Here is a 25,420-nt window from a genome sequence, read left to right as displayed (position 1 = left end):
AAAATGCATTTGAGAATAGATTTATTGAGTACAAACAATTTAACAGAGGCAGGCGTGAAACAAAATGCATTTTTACTTTGTTGAACAGTCATCCGTTCACCGAGCTAATTTCAGATAAGTTGAGCTGCATATGAATATATTCAAAATAGACAAAACTGTTGTATTTACATTCCAGTGGCTGTTGGTAAAACAATGAATAAACAGCCTCGAGACAGCGAGGCAGCCTCAGGCTAGACTAATTAGATCTCAGCTGACAAGTAACAGGCTGAGGATGATCACTTATAGCAATACAAAGCCCTGAATAACAGCTCATTTCAATCTTTACAAACTCAATAGGTGTATGCCTGCAGCAGAGCATACAAATGATCATTTTTCTTCAAAACAAACAAGCCAGAAGATGCATATGAGAGATATTTTCAGCATACGGCATTACTTTATCATTAGCCAATTTTCCACAGCGAGGCCTTAACAGAGCCCGCCAGGACTTATTCTGCTTCTACATTTACCCCTTAAACAACATTCATTTACATGTATATTTTTGCATCTGGCTGCCAGCAGTAATTTCTCAGCCTGGCTACAGCTTTGACAAAACAAATTATGCTTTCCATCATCAGATATTATCATTTTACTGTAGCTCTGCTCTGAAAACTGGCTATTTACAGAACAGGTGCAAGAGGAACTGTTTGTGATACACTGGCTGTTACAACACAACCATGGACCATCTACATTGAATGGACAGGGATCCTACACTTTCTCCCATTTCTAAATTCCAGTATTTACCAGACTAATTTCTTTACTTTCAAAAATTCTAGGTTATTTTAGTTATAGCAAAGCTGCTGCATTTGCTGCATACTGACAATGACCTAGTGAGACAACATGAGAAATTATAGTGTGGATTTAACAATGCACAGCCATGTGTTTCAAGACTGAGCATTTGTTTTCATGCTTTTACAGACAATTATTAAACTTGAGGAAATTAATTTTCCACACATTACCAGGCTTGTGTAGGAACCCTGCCCAGGCTGTTAAATCTCCTCTTGGGTGCTATAAATCTCTATTAACCAGGAGGTAACGGAGAAAGAAGAATGAACTTAGATTAACAGAGTGACTACAGGCAATTAATAAACAGCTACAGTATGTTTCAGTATTTACATCAACACTGCGGTCAGAACAAGAAAAACCTCATGTGACACTAAATATTAAGTACAGCAGTTGATTCTCTGATGACAAATTTACTGTTATGTTTACCATACTCAGTGTTGTTATAAGGTGAACTAGATGCTTTGGAGGAGCATGTAGTAAATGTTACTGACCCTCCTTCACATTTGAAGGAAAACTGACTGCTATACATTAAATTTCTAACTCCAGGTCAGCGGCTTGCAATATTCCTGCAATAGTTACAATAACCTTGACTTTCCATCAGTCAGAAAATTTTAAAAAATAACTTTGAATTGCTCTCATTCAGGGGTAGGTGCTTTGAATTCCAGCATGATTCACTCCAAAGCACAACATTTGATATTTTTTGAAGTAGCTTTTACATCTGAAATGGCATAAATGACATGGGAACAAAGTGTTAAATAAAAGACAACTTTATTCACAAGTCATTTCTGCTTGATAAAGTATAATTAAATAAGCATATCATCTCAAAATAATACACATGATACAATAAACTTTGTTACACATTGAACGAATAAGGATTTGAGGAAGACGCATTCCTTTCAGACCATGGACTATGTTTTATGATTAAACTAGATGCAGCTCTATCAAGACAAGACCAATGGCGGGGTGATACATAAATTAATGGTGTGTTTTATATCACTAAAAGACATCTAAAGACTATGGATCAGTGACCTCATCCATCCATACATACCAGAGACTCACACACAGACAGATAGTTCATAGTTCTTGACTTTAAGAGAAAGGCCAACAGGAAAAAAAGCTAAGAAAGAAGAGCAGCTGACCTGTGCTACTTCCCTTCCTGTGAGTGTTGTGATATGATACAACAGGTCTGGTGCATATTTGGTATCAAACGGCAGTGATAGGTAATCAGTCACTTGCTCTTTGAAGCAGTTTCTGATGCCCACAATGCTTCTCCAAGTCCAGCATAACTATGAATGTATATGTTTAAGGGTATGTGGTGGTGGCCAATTTTTAAAATGTATATATGCTTGTATATTCTATTTACATCTTAGTGCAGTAAAGGCAGGCACACTGCTGGCAAAAACATTTCTTCCAGAGTGGATTTCTTTTATGTGTTGTCAAAGAGTGCGTGTTTGTACATATGCGAAAAGTATGCAGTGTGTGTGTGTGAGTGTGTGTATGAGTATGTGTGTGTGTGTGGCGACAGAGGCTCAAGGTTGATAGATGAAATTGGCAGAAGCTTGGTTCCTTGTCTATTTGATGAGCTTGTTGGCTCTCTGATTTGCTTCACCAATGCGAAGGTTGTTCATGTCCGCCTGAAAGAAAAAGATGAAAGAGGTGAAAAGGGGCAGTCCTGCAAAGATCCCCCCTATTTCTTGTCATTTAGCAACTCACTGCAAACTTTAAATGCATTTTAAAACATTAAAGGTACTGTAGTGACGAGCGTCATGATACACAACCCTGCCAATGGTTTGACAGCGTCCCTCTGATCTACAGGTGAAGGAGATGTGCCATGGTGTGCAGCAGTGCACCAACAAAGGTAGGGAAGCAGAAGACTGCGGCTAAGTAAATATGCAAGATTCAAACCGTCAAGAATCTGCAGTCAGAGAAACAGTGTGAAACTGTTGGCAGAATGTGTGTTCGTGGTGCTGCGTGCAGGTGGGTCCTTTTGTGAATGCAGGTGATTAACGCATAATAGGGACCCGCTGGTAAAATCACTGCTACTACTGGTACTCCATAGGGTAACATTAATTAGGCCATTAAGCTTGACAAGATGGATAGCAGAGAAAAAAATACTTTGTATTTCAGTATGTGTGAAACAGTTCATCTAAGACAGCTCAGGTAATCCTCCACTTAACTCCCCTTTTAAAAACCAAAAAAAGGAACTTAATGTTCTACTAATTCTATCTGGAAGCAATTATTAAGGTGACAGATCCTACTTAAAAGTTATTACCAAAGACATAAAAATGTGCATTAGCGGGGCAAAACAACTGAAATTAATCTCTGACTCTTACCTTGTCAGTGATGCGGTCAATCTGTTTGTTTTGCTGGTCTATCTCGTTGCCCATATCCAAAGCCATATTTTTCAGGTTGCCGATGATGCTGCCAACTGCCTCCAGATTCTCTTCCATCTCATCCTCACGTGCATCATTAGTTATCCTGTACCACAGACGTTAAATAAGGTGACAAAGGGTCTTTCAAATGTGTCTCAATATGTTACATGTGAGTGGGACAACTTCTAAATTAAAATCATGCCTCTAACAACACTACAATAAATGAGAGACAGGAAGCAAAATGAGCAAGACTCCACCTCTTGATGTAGGGGCCTGAAGGTGCCGAGGTGTTCACCTGGGCAGCCTGGCCGTTGCGAACACCTGAGGGCTGCCTTGACACTACTTTTGAGCCATTAGCGCCAACTTCGCCTTCTTCTCCTCCAATGCCCCAAGTACGCTTGTATCTTGAGTCGTGCTCAATAGATGTGACCCTGGAGGAAAATCAGAAAGTCAGAACACACCAGGAAATCTGGAGGTGCTTAAATAAAAAGTATGAGAATGTTAGGTTAAAATCAACTGCAACAAATAAAAGCATCAAAAAGAGGAGAAGTCCACCATTACTACAATCACAGACGTTCATTAATCATAACATTAAAAAAAGATTCCCTACCTTATCTTATGGTAATCGTCAAAGAATCCTCTTCTCCAATGTGAAAGCATTTTGGGAAGATTTGTTTTTCATGTTTAGAACCGGATAGGAGCTTATTATGCGCACACAATGACACGGCATATCGCTATGGTTTGATGGAAACGGTTTTGAGTGTGCTCACCATGGAGTGCTGCCCCGGTCATGGCAAGAACTTGGTAGGAACACTGTTCATGTTCTCTACCCAAAGGAAACGCTCACAAATTTTATCAAACTTTTGACCATAAAATAAAATAATTGTTGTGAAATCACACTGATATATCAGAGTAGCATCACGTAAGCATTCAACCCCATGATATTGGAAGTAAGATTTGCTGGTTTTTTTTTTGTTTTTTTTAGGTGTTTTTCTTAGTTTCCTTATTTTATTTAAATGATATCCTTAATGTTACTTAATACTGAAACATGGAGGTCATGTTTTTTCTCTATTGGTGTTGCAATAGAGAAAAGGCAGGCAGAGGCGTGAATCAGAGCTGTAGTAAGTAAAAGAGATTCTATGTTGCAGTAAGGAACAAAACACAGCAGTGTGGTTGCTCAATTCATCTGAAACCAACCCAGAATCCACAAGTGAATTGATTAAAGCTACAGATTGTATACTATGTTTTCTTAACACCATAATCTTTGACATCAGACAGCTGTTAGCGGTGCTCCTAAACTAGTTCTAAACTCCGTGGGTGTATGTTTTTTGCAGAAATGCTCCTTGGGAGCCATAGTCAACATCTTACCTTACTTTATACACACAAACCTTCCAGGAAAAAACAAAAAACAAAACATATTTTGTATCTCGGTTGTCCATCTTTTGTCACAGAAATATTCTAAAAGTTAGTCCATGGAAAAAGTGACAACTCCTCTCACTCTGCAACACTATGCACACCTATAAAAAAATAAACAATAAAATATACTAAGAATCAGAATCTTCAGCTGTTCATACAGCTTCCTTGCTGATAACTGCCAAGTTCATTTGCAAATATTTGTCACTATCAGCCACACACATGTTCCATAAATAATCAAAATACATACAAGCACATCACACAAAGAAGTAAAGAAAAGCTTGATAAATATAATCTCCTAAACTGGCAATAAAATGGCAGAGTGCATCCAAAAATCACATCAGTGATTTGGAGCCTTCAGCAGCTCAGAGTGTAAAGTGTACCTGTCACAGGGGCAGACACAGAGGCCGCAACACTTGGAGAGGTCGGTGAGGTTTTTCTCAGCCTGTCTCATGTCCTGGTTGATCTGGTCCATGCCCTCCTCCACACGCCTCAGCTGTTCTGAAACACACAGACAGACACACCACACCATGTCACACTCTCCTCGATTGTATCTAAATACATTTTATATAATAGGAATGGGTATTAGTGTTTTGTTTATAGCTTTATTTATCAATTTTTAGAATAGTTTGATTAAACTTTATTTATTTATTAAATATTCATTAATTTAATAACCCCTGTGAGGATTCTTAAATTAGGTCAATAACTCGGTCACTGCAGCAGTAAAAAACATGGGAAAAAGAACATACTGCAGGTACAAAAACAAATAATTTCAAATGCACATTCAGAAGCAGGAAACATATGCCTTGGACAGCACTACACAGATATAAAGGCAGCCTTTAAACTAACATTAATGTGACCCACCACCAGTTTAGTGTGCCAATATTTCAGCATGAACATAAATTTATTACTAACAACAAATCATATCTATGATCTTTCTGGTCAATACTGATGCACATTCAAACAGAGATATTTTTTTTATTTCAGTACACCATACATCTATTTTCCCTCAGGGTTGTGTTGCTGCTTTACTGTAACTGTGTTTCTTGTTGCAAATGCAGGTGTGTAAAAACATCTTTATTAGCTCTCTCTCTCCTGCTTTACTACTTAACACTATTATTAGGCTCCTGCAATCACATGGGGAGGTTAACACAAATTAATGCAACTCTGACTAAGAAAATTCAAAACATTTCTTTGAGGCATAACACTCTCAAATATCTTTGTCCTTGAAATTTTTCTATGGTAGAAACACCCTTGAGAGCTTTCCTGTACAATCATGACTGCCTCAAGTAAAAATGAAAATCATAACAAAACTAATTAGAAACTCAAAGAAGGTTATTGGAGTTCTTGAATTGGCATGACATTTCTATTTTGGCACAGTGACATGTGACTGATTTACTATATATTTGTGTGATTTAAAAAACTATTTCAGTTGCCCTCACAATTCCTAACTTGCAAGAGAATGAAAAACATCTAAAAATGACTAAGCAAGTCTTTATACTTTGCCATTAGCAGTTCACTGACTGTCTTGAGAATACCTCAAGCAAAAAGCAAGAACAAATATAAAAAAAATATATAAAAGTTTTTGAATAAAAGTGTCTGCATAAACTTAATTCTAGCAATGCTGATGTAATATATCTACCTCCTTGCTGGTCCAACATCACTATGGTGTTTACGCCGGTCTGTTTGCTCTGAAAAAACACAATTCAGACAAATTCAGAAACAAAGAAATGACAGCAGATGGTTTGATGAATTATGGGAGATGGAAATGATCAGGGTTGGATACATTTCAGGATGAATTGGCTTCGTTCAGAATTTGAAAACTGCAAAGTTTTATAATTAATAACTATAATCCTTGTAATATTGTGACTTTGAAACTAACGGTGTCTCCAATACTCTGTTATAAAAGGACTATAACCATTTTAATTTATGTTTCTTATCCCGTTAATGTGAAAACGTTCTTGAATATGATTTCAAGCATTAAAAGTCTCCTTCATTTATGACAAGATTTTAAGCTAAGTCATTCATATGAATCTCACCATAGATAAGGCCCAGTGAAAAAACAACATAGACAGACTTTCTGGCCATTAAAACAGGGCTACACTGAACATGGCATTGTGCTTTGTGTCAACAAGAACAAAAACTGTCAAAGTCTCACCTCCTCTGCCATCTGCAGCATCCTCCGTGTGCTTTCCAGTGACTGTGGGAGAAAAAACAGGAGGTGTTAGAGAATAATGAGAGGTGTGGAGAAGCCAACTGTAAACTTTTTCAGCTAAAAGCAGTTTGCATGGAGAATGAGGGAGAAAGACCAAACAAGACAGACAAAAACTGATTTGGAGTGCAGTCACACCTCAGATTTTCTTTGATTTGTGTATCCCTCCCTTAGCTCCTAACTGTCTAAATGTACCTGTACAAGATCTTGCAAATAAAATGAAAGTGGACACATATTTGTTTTTCAGGGCAGCATTTTGGTAACTTGTATTCCAACGGGAGATGGTAGATTCAAAACAAATCTGACTGCACCAGAAGGGATGGATTTTGCTGCTCTCTGTCATATTTAAAGATAAGATAATCCTTTATTAGTCCCACAATGGGGAAATTTACAAAACATTTCATGTTCTTTGCTGCTTTTAGTAACATTTTCCCAGGAGACGGTAAAATTCCTATTGTTTAGGTTGGGAAAGATGGACCAGATGACAAACTCAGACAGGTTTTTAAAAAAATCTATTTGGCTTCTGTTTAGATTACCTTAGAATTTATTAGTCTAATTAATTCAAACAAAACAGTGGATTAGCGTGAATGTGGCCTTCAGGGACTGAGGGGACAGAACAGAAGAGAACAACAGAGGGGAATTAAAAAGGAGACAGTAAGGAAGAGAACAAGATAAGAGGGATAATGAAAATGGAAAGATTGTGTGTGATAAGAAAATATGTGGGAAGCTATACCATTATATTCATTAAGATACAAAAGTTGATGGCAACAAATCTATAAAACACAAGTTCTACACTGCGATAGTAGACTGAATATCATCTGAGATTATATATTATTATGAATAATTCCAATTATATGTATTTTCGGAGGCTGCAACTAATGATTATTTATTAATTTATTATTGATTAATTTGCCAATTACCTGTTACTGACCTTACATGTTATGCATCTCGTCTATTACAAACACAGTGTTATATATATTCTAATTCACTACTGTATGTATTTACTACAGTATGTATGGCTGTAGCTGTTTTATAGCCAACAAAAACAAAATTACTTTTTCCCAGCTGTGAGCAACTCCTCTACTACAGCTGAAATGATTAGTCAATTAATCAACTAACTGATCAACAGAAATTGAATCGTCAACTATTCTGATAATTGATTTATTTTCTTAAAACAGAAACAGTGAGGGTTTGCTTCTTTTCTACATCTTATGTTTCTGACATAATCATTAGTTTCAGCCCTGGGCAGCACACTCAAAAATCAACTGGGTATACTTTCTTTTGTCACTTTTCCAGAGTGTACACAATACATTATCCTGGAATTATTAAGTAGTGTGGGCTTGGGACACAGCTACAGCATTGCTGTGTCTTAACTCTCCCTGATCAGATGACATGGGTGAGGCCGACACAAATGTTAACAATCAACAGTGAGGGAGACATAGACAAAAAACTCACATGCATATGCACGCAGTCAAAAAGTGTTGACAGCAAACTGGAATGCAGTCAGTTCAGGTGAGCTACGCCTTTGTGTCTCTATTAATAGCAAGTGCTGTACAGAGCATCCAAAGGAGCAAAGCACGGAAGCAACTCAGGGCATGACTCCATTGTTGCCATCACTAATGAACTGTTAACAAGAGAGAGAGTGTGGACCAGATTTCTCATTTTCTCTGTGTTGTGTTTGCTCTGAATACATTAATCAGTGAGTTGAGAAACAGACAAACATAAAATTGGCGAGAGAAATGCGTTGAGCTCAGCCAGGTTTCTGTTGGCTTAGCCAGAACATCACTTGGGTGGATAAACATTACATTATGTCTCCTAAAATCCTTGAACTTGGCTAATTAAGCCCTGAAATTGCTGACTTAGCCAAATTTTCCAGATTGGGGTTCTGTGACAAATCTTTGAGATGCAGGCATTGGTGTGGTATTTTTATCATTTATTTGGGGTGGCTTAAATGGAAGCTGCAATGTACCAGGATGATTAGGAAGTATTATACAATGACTTAAAATAACTTTAACACAATGCTGAAGAGTGTGGAAGCCAGTTTTAACAAATTAGAAGAGTTCTCCTCTTATCATTACAAATTGTGTTGTTGTCCTGATACAGTGCCAGCTGTGAGTTTTTCCAGGTATGAGTGATTACCAAAAGGCAGAGTGGTAAGTAGAATAAGCAGAGGGACCCTCCCATGCCCTGTCCCTTTTATGATCTCCTTAGTCAACCAGGCAGCAGCAGAAGGAAGAAAAAGATATAGAGAAAATCACAGGTTAAGTAGGACAGCAGACACAAAGAGAAAAAACACAGTTAAGAAAAAGAAAAGAGGAAAAAAACCCACAGACAAAATTACAGGAAGGTGAAGTGCAGAGCTACAAGCTCAGCTACAGTAAGTTCATTTGCTTCCATTTGAATCAGATGGCTGATCATATGATGCCCCGGAGTACTGATTAAACAATTATCTCCTTGATAATAAAACGCTTAGATATAGCTGACAACATTCAAACTGTCAAAACCACAGAGGGGTACGGGAGCTATCAGGCTAAATTAGGCGTAAAGCCTCACACACTTCCTAGTAATGCCTGGCTTAATAATCAACAGTGAATGCAATGAATCTAATTACCCAGCCCGTGCTCTTTCGATGCAATATTGCAGCAATATCCCAGATTATGTGCCTGTTTTTTTTTTCTCCCTTCTGATGCTTTATCGTCTGAGCCAAAATCTGCTTTCTCTAACATGGTTATGGTTAAAATGATTATTTCATCATGATAATGATAAATCTCCAATTATGTTGGGCATGGCTAAATTAAACAGTTCAAAAATAGTTCTAGATCAATCACATGATTAACTGAATCATGATTAACTGATCGTTTGTACTATTATGGCTTTGAATGTGAGTATTTGTACTCTGGACATTAAAGGAATAGTTTGACATCTTTGGAAATATGCTAGCCTGCCTTCTTGATAAAAGTTTTATAAGATCACTGCCAGTCTACTGTATTTATGCTTTAAGAATAACTCTGGTATTTTAGAACCTGGATGAATGATTGATAGAGACAAAAACCTTTGGAATCGACAATTGCTCAATAATCCAACGGGCAATTGTTCATGTAAAAATATGTCCATTAAAGTGCTTATTTTTGCCACTGACAGGCTCAGATTTTATTCTAAGTGTCTGACAACATTGTGGATATGATTCCTACAGAGACAGACCGTTTTGTTAAAGAGTGAGAATTTTTTTTGTTTAACAAAAAAAACTCAGTTGTATTGCTACCAGACTGTACTGATAAAAACAATAATTTTACCTTGCAAAACACAGGAGTTGCTGGTCAACTGCTGCCTTGATCGGTTAGTTTCTTTATGTTATTGTGCTACTTTGAATGTGGGAAAAAGTACTTAGGTCCTTTACTGAAGTAAAAGTACCACACAATAACACAAACAAACTTGATTTTTTTAACCTTTAAACAGAGACAGGCAAACAGTTTCCCCTGCTTTCAGTACTTACATTAAGCTAACTGTCTTTGTGTATTTCCACTTTCCCACTATGTCAAACTCTTCTTAAATGCTTTAAATCATAAGATTGGGCTTCATTTGTTTTGTTAATGTTCACGTCATCTGTGGTTTTGCATCTTGGACCAATGAATTGTTCTGAATGCCTGTTAGCATATGTGTGTGTGTGTGTGTTGTCTTTTTGTTGTAAACTGAAGTGATACTCCACCCTAATCTTCTTTTTAAAGTATCAAGTACTCCCTATTCCCTGCAGGTTTGAAAAGTGTCTGTTAAAAGTTGGCACTTTCATCTTTCACAGAGAGAGGCGACTGTGCTTAAATTTGGTTATACTCAATTCCAGTGGTGACAAGTTTTCACAGTAGGAATTAAAAAAAAGGGTAACACTTTAATTCCACTAGCTATAATTTCTGAATAATTTCCTGGGATGCTTCCTGAAAATAACTCTGTAATTTGGTACTAAGAACTGCAAAAACAGTTTTTCCTTAAAAGAAAAGCTCACTTAGAACTAATTTCCTTTTGAAAACTTTATTCTCCATATACATTGAACTGTTTGCTTGCCTCTGGACAAATTGCACATTTTTGCATGTTCAGCATTTTTGAGCATCTTTTGAGCAGTGACTGAAATTAACTAGAATTAACTAGTTGGGTGTGTATCAGTTAGTATCAAAATACATAGTTATTTTTAGGAAACTTCAAAGAAAGTTATTACGATATCATTATCTCAAACCACACCTGCAACACTATCCACTCCCCCAACGTCCATCTGTATAGTCAGCAGTTCCAAAAACTTATAGTTTCACTATGAGTTCTGTTTGTGATTTTGAGTCTTGGCATTTGATACTTAATTTAATACTTGCTCATAGAGAAACAGAAAAGGACAGAATGAGAGAGAGAAAGAGAAAGAGACTCTGTGTGTGATTCATTACCTCGTCAGTCACTTGGTTGGCCCTCATGGTCATCTGTTCCACAGTCATGTCTTCCATGTTGCTGCTGTCCTTTTTGGAGGCTCCTCCTGTGGCACCGAGCTCGATATTTTGTGGCCTGAAAGAGGGGGAGAAGTTCAAAGGTCACAGAGGGCACAAATTATCATAAAGCTGTGTGACTCAAACAAATGAGATATGGAATGAAAATGTAAAGAATATTTTATATGCTACAAAAGATATTCAATGGCTAGACAAAGGCAAAATAAAAAGTATTGCTGGGCCAAAGAGTGACATAAATAATCTCTGAGAGGGAATATGGCATCATATGTATATTCCACTTAATGACACAATTAGTTATTTAACTGAAAATAAATTTAGTTGAAACATCAGTTTGCCACTGCTCTCTCTCCATCATTATTTTTTACTTTCTTGTTAAACTTGTAAACTTAATATTCTTCTTCCACTGTTGGTCTATATCCTGTTTTTTTATGATATAGGACATTACTAGATAAAAGTGACTGGCTTTAATCTGATAAAAATAACCAATAGACCTAACTGAAATTCTGCTATTCAAATCCACATTTACGCCTGTGCTCCACTCACTTCTAAACACCCTATAAAAATGCTGACATCTGTTCTGGTGTCACCTTTTTAATGGTGTTCATCCAAAGCAGAGTAAGGACCCTAATATCTCATTCCACAAGTCAGGATTCAGTGCTGTATACCATTTGTAATCTTAAAAATGGAGGAGCATATTAAAGGACCAAACATTAAACTGCATGAGAACAGTGATATATGTTCATGTCACATATAGAGAAGGAAGAAGAAGATGCAAAACCTAAACAAATGAGCTTCTTTTCCTGCCCCTGAGTGAGTGTTAAGAGTCAGATCACATACAGCAGGCTTGGTGATACAGGAAACAAAAATCTACTTCAGTGATGAAGCAAAACTGTCTGTTTGTGAGCCTACAGCAGTTCCTTGTTGGTATAAAGCTTAACTGCGACATGGCTAGCAGATTTATATATGCCAACAATCGGGAAACTCTGATAAGGAGGCTGTGATAGGAAAATCAGAACCATGAGACTGAATGTTGGTAAATGGCAAAAACACGCACAGCATCACCAAGTTTTAGTGCAAGACTAAGACTAGATAAGAGGTAAGTTTACTCATTAGAAAAGAGTAGAGCAAGAATTCAGAAAACTTAAAATAAGGTTATAGGTTTTCATTAAGAAAACCAAACTTAAGTTAAAGTAATATTAAAAAGGTAGGTCTTACAATGTCTTGTGTCCACCTTAAGGTAACTAGAGTTAGTGTTATTCTGATTTTTAAGAGGGAGCATTCCAGTTACACACATTACAGACCTTACTTTACTGTTTTGTAAGAGTAAAATGAACAGTGAATGGCACAATCATCAATATTACTAATTATGCTCTTCTTCAGAATTTTCTTTAACATAAACACTTCCTAAATGCACCAAAAACCATCCCAAAATTATAATAATAATTTATAGTATATTATATTAATTAAAGAACCGTGGCAAAAAATGTGACATTTGACGTTGCTTTTAAAAATAGGGCTTCCTGATTAAAACAAAAATGATACTATCATCAATCCATGTGGCCTAAGAAGGATTAATATTATCTCATGAGAAAATCAAAACTACATTTCACAACAATTAACATGGTGAAATGAGCTGCTTCAATATTTTCTTTTAATTTTTTAATCTATGATTTAATAGAAGAATCACTTATAGTGAAACAGAATAATCATAAATCATATACAATAACATTTTAGGATAATTTATCATGGAAACTAGTGCCATCTAATGAAATGCAGGCACAGTAATGAAGCCTATATGCTCACGAGTATCTTTATGGATGGATGTCTTACAGCTGATGGATGTCTTACAGCTTTTTCATGTGCTTTCATCTATTTAATGGGCTGAAAGCATGGTGGATACTGGTTTACATAAGCACTGTTGACATATGTAAAAAAAAAAAAAAAGGTTAAATACTGATCATTAAAACACCATTAAAGTTCCTTTAACTTTAACAACTGAGTGCTTAAGAAGTCTTAGCGTGAATATTATACATATATATATTATACATGAAGACCAAAAGCTATTCTATACTACTCTTCTCATGTGATATCTGGAATATAGATCACAACATACTTCAGTGCGTCTACATTTGACAGCTCACTGCACACTCTGCTTTCAGATAAACATTTAGATTTCATGATCTTGCACAATATGTACAACAGCAGGGCGGTTTTTACTGTGACCAGCAGCAGGAAGTGTTGATCATGGTTTGTTGGCTGCTAAAGCAGCGAAACTGGACATTTTTCTATGCTTTTAAATTAATTTCAGACATTGCAAAGGAGGAATGGACTTCAAACAAAGCATGGTAAGGAGGAGAGGCTCAGAATTAAAATCTCTTATGTGTTAGGATGAGGATAAGAATTTGACTTGAATGACTATGGTAAAAGGCTACAGCAACCCATACAGTACATTTCAAGGTTTCTCAATTCCTAAATTAACTACATTGACAGGCAGAAACACTTTGTGAGGACAGACCTTGAGAAATAGATGTGGAAATAGGTAATCCATTCAGAGACGCATAATGTAAATACTGAATCCATAGTTCAGACACAACGTGAGCTAGGCTACCTTCCAGTGTGGTTTAACAGATGCAAATCCAATGATTTGTGACCTTCACCTTCCAGCATCTCAAGACGCACTGGAATTATTTGTGAAATGGCAACATACGCATAAGACAGAAGCGTAAGAAGTAAAGAGTTAAGCTTGTTGCAGGAAGACTGCATCGGTCAAGGACAGAGCCAGGTGACCATAAGCACAAAGCTCTGTCTTTATTCCAAGTTTAAAGTTTTTAAATTCCAACAGAGACACAGACACCAGCATTCAGGAAACACTGCTCAACTTGCTTTTCCCTTTCTCCTCTCCTGTCCTCTTCCTTCCTTTACAGTTGAAGTGACATTTTCCTGTTTTGCAAATAACCCCTGAACTTCAAGTTCCTTTTCAAACCTACAGCAACTAAACATCCTGAGAAAAAACACACAGGGAAAATGGATAGTCTACTTGGCAGACAGATTAGAGGATTTAATGTTGTTGACTCTGCATTTTCTTTTTCTTTTTTTGGACACGAGGGCACTTGGTTCGCACAGGCTTGACTGCTTTTCTAACTGATTATTGGACTTGGCAAGACACTGATGTGAGTTTACAACTGCAAAACTGAAGGAAGTCTCACTCACATATATTGTGCTCTTTTGAAATGTCAAGCCACGCAACAGCAGATGAACATGTCAACACTAAAAGATCAATTATATGTGCCAGTAAAACTGATCTTTCTTTCAGCGGGTATTGATTTATCCTCATGGTTAAATGATGAGAAGGTTACACCAGATACACACATGGGTAAATACCATATTTTTTTTTTGCTCCCTGTGCAATTTGAGCCTATCAAAGCCTAACAGTGAGCCCTATATTTTCACACCTCACACTCAATAACAACACAAGACTGTGTGACACCCTGCTACATGTGTTCAAAGCCACAAGATACATTTAAGCAAGACTAAAAGACCTACCCATTCATGTTGTAGTCTCTTCACAGCACCAACGGCAAGTGGCTTTAGACAATAACTCCTACAGGGAAACACATTTCTTGTTTGTCTACCCAAACCTGTTCCTCCAGACCTGAGTGCCACAGACACTGACGTCTTTTCTTATTCCCACCATGCTGTGGTCACATCCTACAACCTAAACCATGAGCTTTTATTTCTTCCAGACCATAATTTATAGAGGGGAAAAAAACAAGTGTCAGCGTTTTTCACTACAGTCACAAATGAAGACCGGTAAGCACAGGACGTATTATGTATCATTTCCGTTGCTGCATTTAAATGGACGCAACGCTTTCATCCACACACCTGACCTTGATTACCTCATGAGCAGAGGAAAAAAGTTCTGAGAGCTGAAACACTATTTAACATGGGTCACTTGATAAACAGGTGACGTTAGGCTGAGTCAGAAACATGAACCAAAAGCATTAAAAAGAGAGCAGTGTCCCACACCCAACACACAACAAAGTTGTTGCCATAAAGTCCCCAGAACAATACTTTAGAACTAAATTACAGAGTTAACGAGATAGAGAAAAGTGTTCAAAAGTCTGCCAAACCGCATGAAAGTTTTCTTACATTTTCTGAAAAGTTGCTCAAGTATCGTAAATTGGACAGGATCCAGGGGCAACTCGTTAAACTAGCTAAAGTGCTGCTAGCTTGCTAGTTAGCTAGTTCCGCTTTCCTGTCAGCGACCTACTAACGCCACCACTCAAACAACTATGAACTAGTGTGGAAAAGGGAGAGAGATGTTTATATAGGGAGTCGATACTTACAGTTAACCCTCCTTGTTTTAGTAAACGACCTCCTCCTTCTTTACGGAATGTGAACTTGGCACCGGTAACTTCTGGATTCCTTCAGTGGCTCCACCGTCCGAAGTGTGTCGGTTGGTGCTTTCATGTGCTGTCGGAAAAATCGCCATTCCGAGTATGAAATCAAGTAAGCAGGGAAAGTACTGAGACGCTTCACTTGAGTTAAAAATAGCAATCTAAAAAGTATTCTGTTACAAACCAAAACAAAAAGCATTAATAACAAATCAATTTATACAGCATTTCTATATTTCTTTGATAGACGCGATTATCATGGAAAGCATGATAACCAATTTAATCAGGATTCATAAATTTGCTCGATTAATGTCAGTGTATAAATGCAGGAAATATCATCCCATTTTTTATTTTAGCTGAAAGAAAGAAGGGTGTCAGACCAAAATGGAAATAGAAAGTAGCAGATAATGGAAGTCCCCTTATCCCAAAATTACAGTTGAGTACAGTAAACTACTTGAGTAAATGTAGCCTACTTGATTACTTGATTACCCATCCCTGCTGATGAGGTGGGACATGAATCTAGGTTTGTTTGTTTTGTTTTTTTTTTAAAGTAATTTTACTGCTTGGTAAGCGGACAGTTATCATAGTAATATTTTCCCCTTTTTTGTAAAATATATTTTGGATTTTGGCAACTACATTGGGTAGAAGGATATTTAATTGTGGTGAACGTTGTACTTTAATTCCGCTGCTGCAGTAGCACATAATAACAACTTTTTTCTGTCTATTACCCGATCGATTTTGTCTGAGCAGGCAAATCTCCATGGAAAGAGCTTTCGTCGAGCGCTTGAACGCAGCACATGATGGTGCGCATGTCCTGTCATATGACTCCAGAGAAAAAAAAGAGGCGCTGCTCATTTTCCCCACATGAGTGCAGCATTTACCCTTCACCCGGACCTCCCCCCCTCCCCTCCTCCCCCTCGTTATTTTACATGAAGACAGACTGCTGGATATTTTTCATAGTGTTTCTGAGAGATGCTCTGTAATCTGAGCCTCTAGCATTGAATCTGCTGTGTAATTCCCCAAGTTTTATGGTTTAAACCACAAAAGCCTGTTCAAGGTGACTGCAAAGGCACTAGGCAGAGTGCCAGCCAACATATCAACTGACAGTGTCTAAAAGGCAAGTGTTTTTTTTCCTTGCTAACTGCAGCTAAATATTTTGCCCTGTTGGGTCACCTACAGCTAAATACCGACAAGCTGAACATTTCGTAACAGCTCCAAATTTACACAAGGGATGCTCCAGAGCTGCCCTCACCGAACTGCCCAAGGTGCTTGAATGGTGCCCAGCTCTCTCTGCCCATGTATCTTTTATAGCGTCTACATAGCATGCATTATTCAGCAATAACACACGGTCCATCTGGACTCCTGTGAGTGTGTGCGTGTGTGCATCTGTGTCTATGCATGGGTGTGTGGTCCATAGTTAACTTTCCTGCCGTGCCATTTCACGCCACATCCAACAGTGCTTGAAGAGCTAAGAATTAGTATTTCCTCTGTAATTACAACTAAGGCATAATGTGTGTGTGTCTGACAGTGGATGTGTGTGAGAGAAAGGGAGTGAGAGAGGAAGGAAGGAAAGAGGGAAGAGAAAGAATAGAAAGTAGTGAGAGAAAGAGAGATAGATTAAATGAATGTGTAATAGTGACTACAGATGGCACGTTCAGGATCAAGCTCTTTCATCATGCCGTTTCTCATTAATAGAGATGGGAGCGCTGCCCTAATTCCATAATTCCTAAATCATGCCAGTTAGCTGAGTATGAGGAGACAAAAGTACAAGGGAGAGAAGAGAATAGATTAGCCTATAGCCTAATAATGTGTCTGTGAGAGCGAGAAATCAACAGAAGAAGAGATGAAGAGACAGAAAAAAGAGGAAAAGAACGGAGAAGGGTCGCCATCTGTATTTCCTGGCTTTCTTTTTTGTTTGTTGCCAAAACCAATACCATATAGGCCAAATTTACTCTCGCCAATTATTGTCCCCCATGTACGCCAGCCAATGAAAATAGCTAAAATAATCAAGTGATTAATTAGTTCTGGAAGAGAATACAGGGGGATATAATTGTGTATGTGTGTGTGTGTGTGTGTGTGTGTGTGTGTGAGAGAGAGAGAGAGAGAGAGAGAGAGAGAACATGTGTGTCAGTGACATAGCCCAGATCACCAGTTTCTCATGATTTCAAGGAGCACATCTGTTAATTTCTGGCTCCGTTCCAGTTGTATCACACATCCATCTTTCCTCTCACAAGGGCTGAGGCATGGGAAGGTTCCGAGGCCTCGCTTGATCGGGCTTAATTTTACGTTGGGCTAATTCCGCTGGTACCTGATACTTGTCAGGACAAAGAATTGGCTGACCAAGCTTGCGTCTCAATATTCAGGGATAATTTCATTCCCTCGTCTCCTTTTCACTGGAATCTACTCTTTCTCCGTTTAAATTGAGCTCTCATATGAAGCAATTTGATGGAAACTGGAGACATCGATAGCCATTAGCCCGCTTTGCACAGGAGGGCCAAACATGGCAAGCCAGGCCTCATCTATTATTCATGTACCTCAGTTTTTCCCCAAAAACAACGTTTCTGATATTCTTTTTGCATCATACTGCCAAAAGAGACGAGTCAGTGGTTTCAAATAACGCTTTTAAAACAGGGCTGATAAATGTTTCAAGACAGCTCTGGCCCTTACAAGCCCCAATAGGGGAAAGTGTCTATTGTCTATCTCTTTATGTCCGGATCCTGGTGGAAACCTATTGAGATCAAAGAGGAGAGGAAACATTTCATATGCACTTTTTTTTTTTTTTTTTTTTTTGACATTTGGCCTTTAGGTATCAACACATGAAGAAACCTGGGACTTGTCATTTTCAGAGCAAACTTTCTAACCAGTAGGTGGGGGAAGAAGTAATCAGATCCAATACTGCAATGTAAAATAGTCTGCTACAAGTAAGTACTAGATTTAAAAACCTACTTAAGAAAAATACAAAAATATCAGCAGGAAAATATTCTTAAAGTTTGAAAAGTAAAAGTATCTGTTGTATAGACAATGGCCTTGACTGGCATATCATTATACTGTATATTACATCAGTAGATTATTTGAAGTGATGCATCAATGCATAGGTGGTCCAGGTGGAGCTAGTTTATACAGTTCAGTGGTTCCCAGACTATGGTTTGGGCCACCTTGAAAGGGTCACAAATTGATAAATGAGGTAAGAAGAAGGGGAAAAGTTCTACAAAAGTTTTTTTAAAATGAAATTTTAACCAAATTTCCAGAACATCCCCCCCAAAATCCCCAAAATAAGATAAACAACTTGTGGAGCTAATTTTCCAGTGGGTGCCATTAAACTGAAAGAAGAGGGCACCACGAGATGATATAATTAAAAGGGCACCAGTCAAACCTGAAAGAATGGGAAATCTGATAGAAATCTGGTGTTTTTTTTGCTCCATGTGTTAATTTAAGGAACATTACAGTGTCCTCATTGGTCCAAACAAATCTAATGTTTTCACCTGGCACAATAGACACCAACTTTTCCACGTCAGCCATGCGTAAAAAAATGTTTTCATGATACTTTTACTTTTTTATGTGCAAATTCAAGCTATGCATAAAAACAGGTGGTTAGGAATGCACTTATAGACATCTTGAGTAAATGCAAACTCCATCACTGGTAGGCCACCCTGCTTGAAATCTGATGGAAACAAGAGAGGAAAGGCTATCAAGCTATTCAGTCTCCATGTTGTCAGCAGTTCAGATTAGCTGTCACATCGCTGAGGGAGAAACAGCTGAAGATTGGAGAGGGTGATTTCATCTGAATAATTTCATGCTTTGACTGGCAGAGCTCAGCGCGCACCGTCCCAAGACTTTGACGTCAGAGGAAGATAGACTGGGCAAAATAAAGACCCAGGTGCAGTCTAATACATGAATACAATCATCTGCCCTTTTGGGGGGGGGGGGGGGAACATAAAATGAAAATTAATTCACATTTTCACTAAAGAAATCCCACTCACTTGTCTTGTTTTTCGAGTAGACAAAAAGACAATCTTTATTTGTGTGTTTCTCTCCTCGCTCTGACGTCTGTGTTTACTTTTGACTGACTGACTTTAATGACTGAGGTCAGCTTCCACAAAAACACCACAAACAGAAAAGGAGACAAACTCATACATGACGCTCAGACCTGGAGGCATCCTACCACTACCAACCATGGATCACAAACCAGAGAAGAAGAAGAACGATAGAAGGACAGCATCAGTGGAATAGAAGAAGAGAAGACACATTTTTTTTAATCTTCCACAGGCTATACCCCATCACTGCATCCCACACAGGAGTAATTAACAGTGATTTTAAATGCTACAAAAATAAGATGAAACAGGGAAGGAAGTGCTTCCCCTTGTTTGTGTTTTTGTGTGTGTATGTGTGTCTTTGTACATGTGTGTATGTGCATGCCATGTCTTTGTAAATGTCTAGATCTGCATGTGGTTTTCTACATATGTTTGCACATGTGTGTGTGTATCTGTACATGGGCCGTTGTGTGTGTGTGTGTGTGTGTGTGTTCACAGTGCTTACTCATTAAGTTCACTTCCCAACATTAAAGAAGTCTCAGTCCCATGATACACACACACTTTCTCTCCCACCCCCTCCCTCCTCTGCCCGCTCTCTCTTTGTGCTGTTCCCTTTATAGTCATGTCCATGACTGCTCCCACCATCTCAGAGGAACAGCCTCGTTATCAAAGACTGTGTGTGTATGTGTATATGTATGTATGTGTGTGTGTGTGTGTGTGTGTGTTTGTGTGTGTGTGTGTGTGTGTGCATGCCCATATGTGTGTTTTTGTGATGCTACCACACACACACACCTCGCCTCATTTGCCACAGTCTATGCGCTTCCCTTATTGGTTTAGCCCTCAGACCCAGGACCAGCTTCAGTCAGTGTTTATGTCCATTGTGATCTGGCCTGGGCTCCGAGGGCTGATTTCCAGTCAGTTTCACCCTGTGGGTCCATTTATCTCCCAGCCTGAGCTAATCCATCAATGACCGAAAGCCAGACAGGAGAAACCGTGTGAGGAGAGAGGTTGAATTTTCCTTTTGATGTTTGAAAAAGTCCCAGGGAGAGCAACGAGAGCGGTAGCAGGGTGTTTCTGATTTTCCCCATGAAAAAATATATCATCATTACAAACAAGATTGATCTGAAGGTTTCACAGTGGTCATGCAACTTGAGTGTCGCCTCCTTTTCTCACCTGTCCTCCGTCCATCCTTTTTACCTCACCCCTCCTACCATCCCGCCCGCCATCTCTCCGTATCCCCGACCCCCCGTTCATCCTGCCAGTCCGAGAGAAGGTATTGTAAGTGACCACAGTCATAATAATACAGAAAGACAAAGAGGTGGGTGACCAGTGGTACATTCATACATGAGAAAGTCATGGTTCCAAAAGTCACCCGACCCGATCGACATTAGACAGTGCTGAAGATGCCTGTGCTGGCCAGGCTGTGATAAATGCTTTGTTTAGAAACATGAATAAGACAAAACACATCCCACCCTGAAAATATACACCTCACCAAACCCACCCAGAACACCCCCACACACACCCAACTGTCCTACTGGAACAGGCTATGGTTATACTTGTCATTATAACATGATATCTGCGCTTCTCATAAAAAATCAAATGGTATTATTTTTATATCACATTGCCGTGGATCTACACCGGGTCTGAAAATATCAACACATATAATATTACATTTCCCACATGGCCGTATTTATTTAAATCTGTGCCTGCAATTGTGTTCCCCTTTCTTTTCTGCACAGGCCAGGCCACTCTCCCCCTCTTCATCTCTATATATTTCCCTCTTATTCTCGTTGTGGCTGGAATTCATCCAGACAGTATAGAATTCCAATTACAATGCAAGCTTGGCCACTTCCAATTCTTGGTTTGAGGATGGGATAGCAATGTGAGCAAAATCCAATTTTTGTGCATCCAGGCCTATCGCTTAATGCATCCTGCCGTGATTGGATGATAGGAATTGCACTGGAACGACAAGTTTAATCATAGCCATGGCTATATCTACCCCATCAGTGGCCAAGAGTCAATAGTCAAATCAAAAGGACCCCCTGATATGAGTGCAGAGACATTTCCCTCGTGTTTTCCAGCTGAGAGGTGCTGTTCCACCCAGAATTGGGGGATCAGAAATGAAGGGCAGATTCCCAGACAGCTCAGGACCCAGCCCTCTCAGCTAGGCATGGGAAGGGTGTCCGTGGGCTGGGCCATGGAGGAGGAGGAGGGAGGGAGGGGGCTGGCAGTGGGGGTGGTTGGTGGTCATATAGAGGTGGAGGTGGGAGAGGAGGGGGGCGGGATGGGGAGGGAGGGATGAAGACAGAGGGCTTCCCTGAGGGGTGGTGGATTTAGAGGGACAGCCAGCCCAGCTCAGCAACCCTGGGTGGGAGCTCCAGGAAGAAGGGGAGAGGGGTCACAGCCAGGAGAAGAGTCCCGGGAGCAGTGAGACCAGAACGGCTAACAGGGCCACGGACCCTGGCCTCCAGTTTGGACCTCCATCAGTCAGGAAGGGCTCCGGAGAATCATATCCCGACCCATCTGAAACAGAGAGAAGAGAGAAAAGAAAAACGACAAAACATCTGAACCGAGAGGGACACACAGACAGACACACAGACAAGACAGTCTAAAACAAAGAGACAAAACGGGGATTTAGAGACAAAGGGCAGACAAGTGGGACTATTAAACGGGGGACAGCGTGGAAAGTGAGCAACAAACCACAAATGTCTCACCCTTCAACAAGGGTGAAGCCAAGGAAAGGCTGAGAGAAGATGGCAGAGAAGGATGAGGAGAGGAAGGAGGGAGGAGGAGAAGACGACAGCAACTGAGCTCTGCAGGGGGTTTAACCAACCTAATTACAGTTTAATCACAGAGACTCGGAAACTGGAGCAGCTGACACACACACACACACACACACAGAGAAAGACACACATCCACTCAAACGCATGTGCAACTGCTCACAGCTCACTCTAGTGACAGTATTTCACAGATGAGATGGAAGTTGCAATGTCAGACAGATTACTTTAACAGCAGAAAAAAGCAGGATCTCAAAGAGGAGCTGTGGCAATGACAGAATAAAAGAATGTATGTTGTTTCAGTAATTATGGAGGAGGAGAGAATTTCCTTCCCCCTTAGCAAAAGATGGAATGATCTGAGCCTGGAAAGCTGCGAAGGCCGACTCTCATCCTTGTACGAAGATCTTCAAAGCCGTGTCATTATCTGGGGAGACGTGTTACTAACCAGGTTTGATTCTTTAGTCTGGCTTAGGTTGAAAACTCATGAGGTGGAATCCACCTTTGAAACAGACGTACAGGTAGATTTTCCAGATAACGCAAGAGTGGCGTAATGCCTGCTGCAGTGTGATCCCCATGCATGCCAATCATCTGTTGAGTTATTTTTAAATGGCGTGATCATGGGCCAACATGGCGCTTGTGTGTCAGCACTGTGTTCTGCCTACGCCAATCTACAAGGGAGGGGAGTTATCTTACCAAGCTACATGCTGTTTGGAAAAAAGTCATGCTTCATCTTTTACCACAGGACTCATGCATAAGAAGAGTTTTATTAAAAAATATGAAGTGTCTATTATTAGATTAGACCTCTACTGTATGCGATGGGTTTATTATTAGATCGCTCTCATGTTTCTTATGAGTAAATCTAGCTGGTGGAGTAATGTCGAGGCTTGGTAACATTTTTTTAGAGAGCACTTTCAGCCTGCTCCGTTCTCTTTCTACAAGGACAGAAGGTCTCCCTCACACCCAGTGTGATGTGATGTGATTTGATGTGAAGTGCGTATGCCACTTTGTGCCTGTGTGCATGCGCGTGCATGTTCACGCCTGTGCTCGCTCGTGTGTGCTCGTATGTGTGAATGTGTATGTGTTTTCAGTGTGTGTGTGTGTGTGTGTGTTCTGTGTGTAAAGGTGTTAAAGTGTTGCCTGGCTGGTCTGTGAATCAGAGCAGAGAGTGTTGCCGGGGCATTCTATCAGACCCCTTATTCCCCCCTAATTTTACTTTGATAGCCAATCTGGACCCTTTGTGTGCATGTGTGAATGTGTGTTTGTGTGTGAGTGTGGATGTGTAGTTAGAGCGTGACTTACCTGGAGGTCTGACATACACCTTCAGCTTTAGACATGCCCGCCCCACATGGTTTGGGTGAGGAGACGCTGTAAAAATCAGAGATTGAAAGAGGAGATTAGTTGAAGATAAAATGATTTGTGCTGCTGATTGCACTTGTGAAGTAAATGATGACATTTAATAAAAGTTTTTCATATTGCTCTGTCACTGAGGGCTATGAGGCTTATTATCAGGTGGTTGGTTGGCATAGGAGTTAGGGAGATTGCTTTGACCATGGCTGGATTAACCCACTCTTAGGCTTTGTAAGAAAAACAAGCTGAGGGCCCCTATTAACTCCCATCCCCCTTCCTCTCTTTCCATTATGTATCCTGTCATCTTCAAGTAAACAACGTTAAAACAAATTCATGTAGTAATACGCAGCTTATGAAAGTAGATTTGACATCAAAGAGACAAGACCTCAGTATTAAAATATACAACTGGTGATATTCTATATTTTCTCGCTGTCAGCAAATCCCATGAAAGAACAAAAACCAACAAAGAATTAATCCTACTCACAAGTATTGTCTGTGTAGGAGCCAAAGCCATATCACACTCCTTTATGCCAAAGACCTCTATTGTTGTCCAAAAACCACTGAAAGCAGTAAGCTACACTGTGGCACACGGGTGACATGTTCTGTCATTATAATGAACGTAGGCACTGTTGTATATTCTCTGTCAATCCCCACTGGTCTATACACCATCCTGCTTCTGTAAATACTCACTAGAGCGCCAAATGTGTGTTAATCCACAGTTGAAAATAGTCCCCAACAAATGAACAAATTTACTTTGAGTTATATATATATATATATATATATATATATATATATATATATATATATATATATATAGAGAGAGAGAGAGAGAGAGAGAGAGAGAGAGAGAGAGAGAAAGTGAGAGAGCTCCACAGATTTAGCAAATTAATATGCCTTTTTAATGATACAATTATATTTCTGACCTGTTTTAAAGATTTATGTCTTCAGAAGAAATTAATGAGCCTGGGACTGAGTGCTACATCCAGGGTAGAAGAGCCAAAAAGTATTGGGAGACAAACAAGTTGCTGGTTTTGGCCCTTACATTGGATTTGCTGACAATAAGGAAAATATGGAGTAATGCTGCTATATCAGCTGCTACCCTTTCAGTTGATATTGTAATTTAGTTGTGCCTGTCTGCAAACATATTTACAATTCTTTAACATATGACAAACCAACTGACACACAGTGAGCCTGGGGCTTTCATGGCTGCTCGGGGATTTGGGCTGCTCCTATTCAATAATCCAGCACTGGATCCATACAACAGTCAACAGCTGCCTGTCAGGAAGACATCAAACCTCAACATAATCCACCCCAGTCACTTTAAGTCCCTGTACTTGTTTATGGGATATCATGAATCATGATCATGAATTTAAAGACTTCCCTGGAGGATGGTTTAGGACTGTCCCCTGCCAGAGACTGGAAAGTCTGTGAGGGTTCTATTGCTGACTTCTTTTTGTATGATACAGACATTTCTTCTTTTTGTCTGGGTAATTGTTACAACAAAGTAAAGCACAGATGGTAAATCAAGAGTATAAAGCAAGAGTGTCAGTTACACTCAATAATTTGTTATA

The 25,420-nt window shown here is 39.2% G+C and overlaps 3 protein-coding genes across 5 annotated transcripts in view; 1 reads left to right on the top strand and 2 right to left on the bottom strand.

Moving 5' to 3' along the window:
• The window catches only part of LOC108874955 (stAR-related lipid transfer protein 9), a 344,739-nt gene that overhangs the window by 55,031 nt on the left and 264,288 nt on the right, over positions 1 to 25,420 (top strand). The window lies entirely within an intron of this gene.
• On the bottom strand, positions 5 to 15,807 carry LOC108874867 (synaptosomal-associated protein 23). 3 transcript variants are annotated; one of them, XM_018663410.2, is made up of 8 exons: positions 15,647 to 15,807; positions 11,244 to 11,358; positions 6,766 to 6,807; positions 6,250 to 6,298; positions 4,991 to 5,108; positions 3,452 to 3,625; positions 3,156 to 3,300; positions 5 to 2,456 (listed from the first exon to the last, which is right to left on the bottom strand). In XM_018663410.2, exons 2-8 carry the CDS (start codon positions 11,298 to 11,300, stop codon positions 2,394 to 2,396), a joined length of 648 nt encoding a protein of 215 aa, XP_018518926.1. In that variant the 5' UTR covers positions 11,301 to 11,358; positions 15,647 to 15,807; the 3' UTR covers positions 5 to 2,393. The 3 variants fall into 3 exon arrangements, with proteins under 3 accessions (XP_018518926.1, XP_018518925.1, XP_018518924.1); XM_018663409.2 differs by lacking the exon at positions 15,647 to 15,807 and adding an exon at positions 15,450 to 15,615; XM_018663408.2 differs by lacking the exon at positions 15,647 to 15,807 and adding an exon at positions 14,844 to 14,895.
• Positions 19,681 to 25,420, bottom strand: part of efna2a (ephrin-A2a) — a 71,361-nt gene continuing 65,621 nt past the window's right edge. Inside the window, exons 3-4 of the mRNA XM_018663412.2 lie at positions 23,802 to 23,867; positions 19,681 to 22,248 (exon numbers count right to left, since the gene is read on the bottom strand). Coding sequence (XP_018518928.1) covers positions 22,124 to 22,248; positions 23,802 to 23,867 — 191 coding nt within the window. The 3' untranslated portion in view covers positions 19,681 to 22,123. The remainder of the gene's footprint in view (positions 22,249 to 23,801; positions 23,868 to 25,420) is intronic.

The sequence above is a fragment of the Lates calcarifer genome, linkage group LG19 (assembly GCF_001640805.2).
Source record: "Lates calcarifer isolate ASB-BC8 linkage group LG19, TLL_Latcal_v3, whole genome shotgun sequence".
Classification (NCBI taxonomy): domain Eukaryota; kingdom Metazoa; phylum Chordata; class Actinopteri; family Centropomidae; genus Lates; species Lates calcarifer.
Note: the sequence above shows the minus strand (reverse complement) of the source record. Positions and strands in the feature narration are given on the sequence as shown.

Excerpts from the sequence above, each read along its gene's own strand:
- LOC108874867 (XM_018663408.2), bottom strand. Across the intron at positions 6,299-6,765 it reads TGCTGCAGATGGCAGAGGAG|AGCAAACAGACCGGCGTAAA; the intron begins GTGAGACTTTGA and ends GTGTTTTTTCAG. Across the intron at positions 5,109-6,249 it reads GATGTTGGACCAGCAAGGAG|AACAGCTGAGGCGTGTGGAG; the intron begins GTAGATATATTA and ends TGTGTGTTTCAG.